General features: G+C 30.1%; 1 protein-coding gene across 1 annotated transcript; it reads right to left on the bottom strand.

Annotated features, from left to right (window-relative positions):
- Positions 1–2,763: 2,763 nt before the first annotated feature.
- LOC101220200 (protein indeterminate-domain 7) lies at positions 2,764–6,468 on the bottom strand. Its single transcript, XM_004141636.3, has 4 exons — positions 5,771–6,468; positions 5,013–5,412; positions 3,876–4,411; positions 2,764–3,466 (listed from the first exon to the last, which is right to left on the bottom strand). The coding sequence occupies exons 1-4, from the start codon at positions 5,988–5,990 to the stop codon at positions 2,967–2,969; spliced, it is 1,656 nt and encodes a 551-aa protein (XP_004141684.2). The 5' UTR covers positions 5,991–6,468; the 3' UTR covers positions 2,764–2,966.
- Positions 6,469–9,765: the final 3,297 nt, after the last annotated feature.

Genomic DNA, 9,765 nt, shown 5'->3' with positions numbered 1-9,765 from the left:
CATCTTTGTTTCTGCATTTCGTTGCTAATTTCAATAGTGTCGTCGGTAGGAAGGAGAAGGTACAAGGTTGAGACATGTGATGAATTTTTCTTTATCAGAAGGGAATGTCTGTTTTGTGTTTTGTGTTTTGTGCTGTTGTTTGGATGCTGAGGAGAAGAAAAAAAGTATGGGAAAAGAAAAAGTTAAGTGTAAAATGATGAGAAAGAATGGGATTTCTTGGTTTGAAACTTTGAATAGGGTTATTTTTATTATTGTTATTATTTTCTTTTTCTTCCCCAGATGAGGAATTTGAAGAATCAAAGAGAAAAGGCAAAATGATTAACATAAAGGTGGGTGAAGAATGATTGAAGTCAACTAGTTTTTGGAGGATTGTGTTTGTGTCCATAAAGAAAAACAAACAAAACAAAACAAACCCAATTCAGCTTTTATGTGTATATATTTGTTGGGGGAAAATATTGAATCAAAAAAAAAAAAAAAAAAAAAAAACTGGGAGACAAAAAAGAAAAAGAAAGAAGAGACAAGTAAGGACAAGACATTTGGGTTTGGGAACTGTGCAATTGTTGGGCCATCTCAGCCCAGCCCAGCCCATTATCCCACCATCTGTCTCTGTATTTCATCATCATTCACTTCTTTTTTAAATCAATGTGAGAGAAATTACTTTTTTCTTTTTAAGATGATGAGAGAGAAAGAGCATTGTTTGATGTTTCCAAGGTCAGAGAGAAAGAGAGAAAGAGAGAAAGAGAGAAAGAGAGAGAGAGAGAGAGACATTGTTTTCAAGGTCAGAGAGAAAGATGTAGACAGACATGTGAATTCAGAGAAGGCATGTGAATTTTAAAATTGTTTATAATATATAACATCACAACATCCCATTATTAAACATTTTCCAAAATGTCACTATTCCTCATATTTTCTTTACCCTAAAATTCCATTTGGTATTCATAAAAAATACACCACCTTTTCCCCCCTTCAATATCTCATCAATACTTTTTCTTAAATATTGACCATGCAAATGTAAATACACATCATAAGAAACACTTTTTATTCCTTTCTTTTCTTCATGAAAAAAAAAAAAACCCCCTTTTTATTCCTTTAATATTTTCAAAACTTGAAACGAGCTAGTACTCAACGAATATATTATACGTCTTATAAGTATATATATATATATATATATATATATATGAGAGAGAATATACAATTTTTCTTTCTTTTTTTTTCCCACTTTTTTAGAGAAAAATAAATATCGGGTGAGAGAAGAGAGACATGTGATGATGTGGATGGTAATAGTAGAAGAAGAGGATGCTAAAATATTGTACATTTATTATAATTTGCTAAAGCCATAGAATTGTGTGTGTTATTATTATATGTAATTTTTCTTTATTCTTAAGCAATCCTTGTGAGGTTATTTTCTTCCTTACAAAACAATAAATATGACAATCTTAATTATTTACCATATTAATGCAATAATAAAGAAGCTCTATCTTATTTATTTATTTATTTATTTTAATATATATCAATGAAAATATCGAAACTATTTTTGGTAGAAAAAATAATGGAACACCAACCACAATATAATAGAAAATAGGTCAAATAAAAAAAAAATGCAAGATTCTAAATTCTAATTTCTACCACTAAGAGACTTCAACGTTTCTATGATAAATTGTACTCTTTTTTTCTTTAATCTCATATTTTCCAAAATTTTATGAAAAGAAAATGAAATAAAACCAAAAAAGTATTATTGATGATTATAATTAGAAATGGTTTTCATGGGCAAATAAAAATAAAAATAATAATGACCCCACAGTTGAAGGAGGACAAACAAGAGAAACCATAAATTTTTTAATGATTGAAAAATGTAAAAATAAAATCAATATAATTGAAAGAAATGAAATTATTAAATCCCATTTGGATGAAAGAAATTACTCAAAATGTTACATTATCATTTGTTTACTCATTTCCCATGTGGATATGATTATATTTGGTATATTCTTCGCTTTCCTTAGCTCATTAGTCGTTCAAATGTCTTCTTCTATATCTCTTTAATCTCATTGCCAATTAATTTACTCATTTTTTTCTTCATGTATGTATATATATATTATATCGAGTTTATACCAAAATCAGTTTAGTTCAAAAGTACTTTTATTTATTGAAAGTTGATATTTCATTCATTTTCTTATTTGAATAATGCATGTGATTTGTAATCATTAGTATATAATATAACTTATAATGAGAGGAGATTGATCACTGTATGTTACATTTTTATCATAGAGAATAGCAACGGTAAGAGTTACAATTAATTCGAAACTATTCTTTATGTGCAACTTCGATTTACGAGATGGAAATGATATTTTTTAATAAAGAAGTATACATGAAATATTAAGATCGACCCAACTAATAAACAATATATGCATTTTTTGTCTTTGAAAATTAAACTATGACATTCTTTTATATATATATATATATAGTATTGAATTTTGAGAGAAAATTCAGATGTTTAATTAAGAAAAATGAAAAACTAAACGATTATTAAACCAAACCCTAAAACATTCTTGTTTTGATGCATCGTTAACGTTCCGTTTGAGTATCTTTTTCCAAAAAAAAAAAAACTCTTGTTAGAATCCAAACTTTTATTACCATAGTTTGCATTCGAGGACTTGTTTTACGTGATTACGAGTTAAGTGGTTCCAAATTCACAAACCTCCAATAATACTAAAATAAATATATATAGAATGAGACGGTTAGATGATATAAAAATATATTATATCCTTCTCATATAAAAGAAAATTCATGATAACTAATTTAACCTTATAAAATGTCAAAGTACATATTCCATGTAAGAAAAGAGGTAAGAACATAAGAATAATCTTCATCTCTTATAATGAGATATCAATTACTACATATTTAATCTTTTCCCCTTGCTTTTGAGGGGAAAAAAAAAGATTAAGAAAGAAAGTAGTTGTTTACTAATTCTAACCCTGCCATGGCTTCTGGATTTGAGGGTGAAGATTGGAGGAATTAGGAACAATACAATTTCCAAAACCAGTAAGGCTTAGAATATCTCCATGGGAAAGAGGGCGAAGTCCCAAGAAATCTCTGGTTAAACCGTCGCTTCGACCGCCTGAAGCCGGGGCAGTGGTGGGGATGATGGGTACGTTGTGATGATGCTGATGATGATGCATAGCTGCGAAAGCGGTGTCGGGGAAGGAGGAGTTGTGTTGTTGGAGGAAGTTAGGATGAGAAGGAGAAGGAGAAGATAGGGAATTGTTAATAATGTCGTGAAGAAAAGTGGTGGAAGCCGAAGCGGAAGCAGAAGCAGTAGCAGAAGCAGAAGCAGCAGCTTTATTCCCGTAATCAGTACAACTACTACTGCTACAACTCACAGCTCCTCCTCCTCCTCCTCCACCTCCACCTCCTCCTCCTCTACCAATTTCAACATCACCTGACCATAATCCTATCTCTCCAAAATTACCTGTCAAACCAAAATGGTATATCAGAGCCAAATTATCTACAAAATCATAAAGGAATCGAAATGGACATAATGAGAAATTATTTGTCATCATTCTCATGTTAGAAGTTTGAATGCCATAAGCTATTAATTTATGCTTTTGGGTGAGAATTTCTACAATATTATTTCTCATCAATAAATAAAAGTGTTGGGATTATATGATCAGTAAACAATCCTATAATATGGTCACTTCCTGTAGCTTAATTAACATTAACAATTAGAATTCAATATATGTATGAATAAAAGATTTTTTTTTTTGAGAAAGAAATATAAGATAAAGGCAAAATTTTACGTAGATAAGAAAGAATTTATAGTGTTAAAAAGAATATTATAAAAAGGAAAAGAAAAAGTGGATTAGAATGTGAATTAGAACCTGTAGACACGTGAAGAAGGTTGTGGGGCCTTGGGAAAGAGCCACTCGTGGTAGTGGTACTACTCATGGTCGCACCCATCTGGGCTGCCTTCTGCAGCAGTGCAGTCGCTGATATATGTGAAGACGATTGGTATAACTCACAAGGATGATTAGGATTATTAGGAGTACCAACGCCAACACCAACACTTCTCCTGTTGGCCCCGCACCCCCTACTACTACTATTACTACTAGGGTTAGGGTTTACAGTTTCATCATTGTTCTCCCCTTGGCCGCCACTCCCCACCATCAGATGATCTGATGATGGCTGTAGCCACGGTGGAATTTCCACTCTCAAATGGTTGTTGTTGTTGCTGTTGTTGGTGTCGTCGAAATCTCGTTTAAGAGCGAGATTATTACAAAATTGATGATCTTGTGAATTACTATTATTGTTATTGTGGTTGTAAGATGAGAGAAGAGGGTTTAATGCCATTGCTGATCTTGCACTTTCATCTGCTAATGCATCACAGAAAGCTCTATGTGTAATGAAACTATCTCTCCTGCATCATAGAGAGAGAAACAATAATAAAAAGAAAAACACACAAAAGCCAAAGATATGTCAAATAGTACAAAGACAAATTTAGAAGAGCTGTAAACAGAAATCACTTTCAATTTTTTATTTTCCTTTTTTTGTGTAAAATAATTTAATTTCTAAGGTAAAAAATATACATTTTTAATTACAATTCCACATTGGTACCTACGTTTCAAAATATAACACAAAGTTAGTTCTTAAAGTTTACATTTTTACTCTTGGAAAGTAAAAACCATGTGAAGTACTACATTTTGTAATGTAGGGACGAAATTAAGATAAATTATGTAACCCATTTAAAGGTTATAAGATTAAATTATGTAAAAAAGTATTTTCTCACAAACACTCTCTAATTAAGGGAATATAGTTACTAATAATGAATATGTGAAAAAGACAAGACAAATATTACACATACCAAGATTGAAATGAAGACTTTAATTAATCAAGAAGAGAAAGATATGATTCATGATAATAAATGCAAATTAATTGAGAACAATTATACCATAATAATGTGGGGAGAGAGATTAATCAATGAATGAAATAACTATAATTGAATTATTAAAAAAAAATACCTTGAAAAGAGAGTGCCACAGTCACATCTATACTCTTTAGTGCCACAGATCTTGGAATGAGCTTTCCAATCAGATTGAACAGCATATTTCTTAGAGCATTTATCACATTTCCATTTCTTTTCACCATGCTTTCTACAAAAGTGCTTCTTAATTCCTGTTAAATCTCCAAGTGCTCTTGATGGATCGTGATGAACACAACTCACTTCTGGACAAACATATACTTTCTTCTTTATTATCTCTTTGTTTGATCTTTGCTTTAGTTTCCATGGCAAATTGTGTCCTCTTCTATGTAGTTGTAGATTCTGATCTCTCTGAAACCCTTTGTTGCATATCTCACACACAAACCTATTCGTCGCCATCAATGTCTTCGGCGATAACGCTATCACTTCAGCATCTGGGTCTACATAATTCAATTCAATCTAAAAACGTCAAAATCTATTATAACCCAGATTCTCATATACATGAATTATCAAAACATTAAACTTACTATAATCTATAAATTCCGATGAATCAAACTGTTAAACTTACTCTAACCCAGATATTCATATGAATCAAAATATTAACTTTACCTATCGAAACGTTAGATTTACGGCAATTCATAGACTAATTTATAGGTTTGATGAAGGACGAAGCGTCGTAACACAAAACCCAGATGAACAAAAGAAAAGGGTAGAATTCAGTGTAATTCTTCATCGGTGGCTCGAGCAGTGTACTCGATTCTAACATGGTATATTAGAGCTAGCTAGCTAGAATCTTACCGGGATTTCCAGGAAGGTTGCGCTTCTTCTTAGGAGGAGGAGGTTGTTGTTGTTGGGTTGTTTGAGGAGCAAAATACTGATTGGGAAATTCAGATTTATTAGCAGAAGAAACACTAGCAGTAGCTTCACCAGATGCAGAAGTCAAATTGGACAAATTTTCATCCATCACTACAATTTGTTGTTGTTGTTGTTGAGACAAAAAATTACCTTTCATCATCATCTTAAAATATTATGAAATTTAAAAAAAAAAAAAAAAACCCTTCCTATAATGGCTTCATGAGAGATAACAAAAAAAAAAAAAAAACAGATCTAATCAAGAAGAAACAATTCTTGTATTTTGAGTAATTAACAAAAAAAATTTCCAAGATCTAATTCAAGACAAAAAAAAAAAAGGAAAAATTATAAGATGTATATATGCTCTTTAGTGCATTCAATCTTGGATTTGGCTCCAACCAAAGAGACAACTTTTAGTTTTTTTGAAAGCTCAAAAGAAACAAGCAGCCTGCTGTTTAATAGAGAGAGAGAGAGAGAGAGAGAGAGAGAACTCAAACACTCTGCTCTTTTTTCTTTCTTTTTTCAAATTAAAATTAAAATCAAAATCTTGAACTATATGATATAAGAAAGAAAGAAAAGAAAGAAAAGAAAGAAAAATACAAAACCCAGTTCTTGAAATTCTAGAAAGAGAAAAAGAAGAAAAAGAGAGAGAGAGAGAGAGAGAGAGAGAGATATGGATGAGAAATGAAGAAACCCTGTGGAATGTAATCACAAAAACACAATTCTAAAAGATAAACTCTCAAATATACCCTCAAAAAATAAATATATAATATTATTATCATTAGAAAAAAAAAGCCATCAGGAACCCTACGGCTAATTCTGACGTTGCACTTTCTGTCGTCTTTTCCCTTTCTTATTATTTTGTATTAACATTGTTGTATATCAACTTTAATCTTACCCTTATTTTTCCTTCTTCTTCTAAACATTCAAAATACGTCGTCTTACTATGATTCAAACACATATATATACACAAAATCAGTACGTATCTTTTATATTGAAAATTCTTCTAAAAATATTTATAATTAAATATAACAAAATTTCACAATATAATAGCGAAACTACGAAACATACATTATAATATTTTGGTATATTTAAAAACATAGTTCGACCCATATCGTACTGCAATATGACTTAAAAGATTTGTAATGTTTTTGAAACGGCCGATACATGGCTAGTTCTCATCAATTTTATCCGTGCTTATGTATTTTGAATTTCTCTCTCGTATTCTCTCTAATAGTAAATTAGTTTTTATCCCTATCCATTAACGTATAACTAACACATTCTTGATGAATCACATAATTTTTCTCGATTAATTTAATTATTAAAAATGAAACAAACCGTCAAACAAGAATGTGAATATACTTCAACTGATCGTAATTTAACGTCTTAATAGAAGAAATGAGTTTATAACGCCTTAATAATCTTTGAGGCTTGTTCATGTTCACTAGTTCAATTTCTCTCCAATTTAACAAAAAGTTACAAATGAAATCTGATAAAACAAATTAGAAATCGAAATATACAAATTATGTACGTTGTTCACTAACCACATATATGTTAACTATATCTACGAGTTCTATTCAAGAGAATAATACATAACATTCTAATATTAATTATTACTAAAGTTGAAGAATCCAATATGAACAAATAGAAAGTTTGTTAAGTTTATTAAGTAATAAAAATTATTGGGGTTTGTTTTTTCGTTTTTTTTCCCCTAAAACTACCCTTTTCCCTTTATTTGAATCTGATAGAAAGTTGGACAATTTTTTCTCAGCTTACCCTAATGTTTAATCACTATCACCTTTCCTTTCTCTCTTCCCCTAAAGTAAACAAAAAAGAATATATATATATATATATGAATATGGAATATGGTATGAATATTATTATGCATTTAATTTTGATACACTTCCAAGGAATCAAACTCATCATCATTATTATGTTTGCATGCAATTGAAATCCAAATATATATCATTGGTTCATTAATTATTATATTCTTTTTACTTTGTTTTTTCTTTTTCCCATTAATTTTCTTTCTTACTATATGATCTTTCTTTTTCCATCATTTTTTTGTCACATCTTTTATTTCTTTCTTTTTGTTTGGTATACAGCAAGGAAATTTAGTGCAATCCATTATCAATTAAAGTGTCATGTTGTGTTATGCAAATCACTCAGACTTTTATTAATTCATTTTTTTTATAGTTAAGGATAATAATGAATGTTTTAATGATTGTATGATATATATATATATATATATATATATATATATATATATATAGGTGGCCACAATTGGGAGTCGTGTAGTATATAAAGCTACTTTGCTGGCTTCGAAGTGTCTCTAAAGTTAATTTGTTTTCAACCTGTGTGTTCTTTTTTCTTTTGAAATGACACTTGTTATTTTATTGTAGTTACTTGTGTTTAATTAAATATTTTTGTTTTCGAAACGATGACAGATCAATAGTATTCATTCTTGAAAAATGGATTAAACAGAATTGTGAACACAAGGAAGAAAAGAAGAACAATCGTTGATGTCAAAAACCTACAAAACAATATATACTTCTATGTAAATGTGTACTACTTGCTGCAATGCCTTGGTGCCTAAGTAAGAGACTTTCTGTTGTGACAAACATTTTTAGGATGCAAATGAATTTACTAATTTATAGAATTTTTTTTATCTAGGTATCTAAATCACGGTTCGAAGTCAAATTACGTTTATTATCGACCCAAATGCATGGAATGAGGCATGCAACTGCATGCACTACCCGTACCAAATGGTGAACCTTAGCTTCGACTCCATCCTAAATCGAGTCGGTCATTTAAGCTTTTTTCCCTCATTCTCAATAGTTGTGTTGGGGAACACACATTGAAAGAAAAACTCCAACCTCTTCTTTTAGTCGAAGATGAGAGCAAGTTAGTTTCCCTTTGACCCAACCTTTCTTCTTCTATCTATGTCCTACTAGGTCATGGGTGTAAAATTTCGCTCGAGTTTCATCATCTATCTAACTATGTCTTGGTCCAAGTAAAGTCAAACATCCACTCTCTATTCCAAATCTATCCTTAACAACCATAATTTCAAATGATGAGAAATTTTAAAATTTATCAAACGGTAATTAAAAATGGGTTAGTTTTGAGCAGGTTAGGGAGACTTCAAATAGTATATTGAGAAAAAACAATTAAGTTATTAAAGAATATGATTGAAAATTGAAAACCCTAATTATATATAGATTAATGTGACATCAGTAGGTATTATTAGAGCTTAATTAATCAAAGATTATGACTTGAGTTTTACGATGTCCAATGCAGAAAAGAAAAGAAATGCAATTAGTTGACTCTTATGTCAAAAAGTTTGGCCAATTTTGTGACCCCTTAACTGAAGGCCACCCGAAATTGACCCCATTCTACACCCTCAGCCCTCACCTATATATTACATTCCAATTTCTTTTTAACTTATTATCAACTTTCAACAATAACACTTTTTCTTTTCTTTCCTTTTTATAATTATTCTACACCTCCTAATTTAATTCTTCAATTTCTTCAAATAACTATAATAACTTTATGGATTGTTCATTATTCCAAGTATTCAATCATTATTCTTAGACCTACTAACATTATATAGTTGACTCTTCATGTCAAAAACTAGTTAGAGAAAAATTCAATCATTTTTTTAAAACCCTTTTTAACATATCAATTTTTACTAAATAATAAATCCCTCGTAGTCATTATTAGTGTAAATATCGTATAAATCCTTGAAGTAGTAGATTGAAGGTGTTAATCAAAATTTCAAAATATTTTGTTTCTAAGACCCATTGTGTTGACTCAAAACTCTTAATTTTGTGAATATAAGTAAACAATTCATGAAACATATATTTTGCTATGAAAATCTAAAAGCTCCATGTGTTATATATACAAACATAGTTGTGATTCCTAAACCTCAAGAGTATGACAAT

This window comes from Cucumis sativus, chromosome 7 (genome assembly GCF_000004075.3).
Source record: "Cucumis sativus cultivar 9930 chromosome 7, Cucumber_9930_V3, whole genome shotgun sequence".
In the NCBI taxonomy this organism is placed as follows: domain Eukaryota; kingdom Viridiplantae; phylum Streptophyta; class Magnoliopsida; order Cucurbitales; family Cucurbitaceae; genus Cucumis; species Cucumis sativus.
This window is presented reverse-complemented; position numbering and strand designations above follow the sequence as displayed.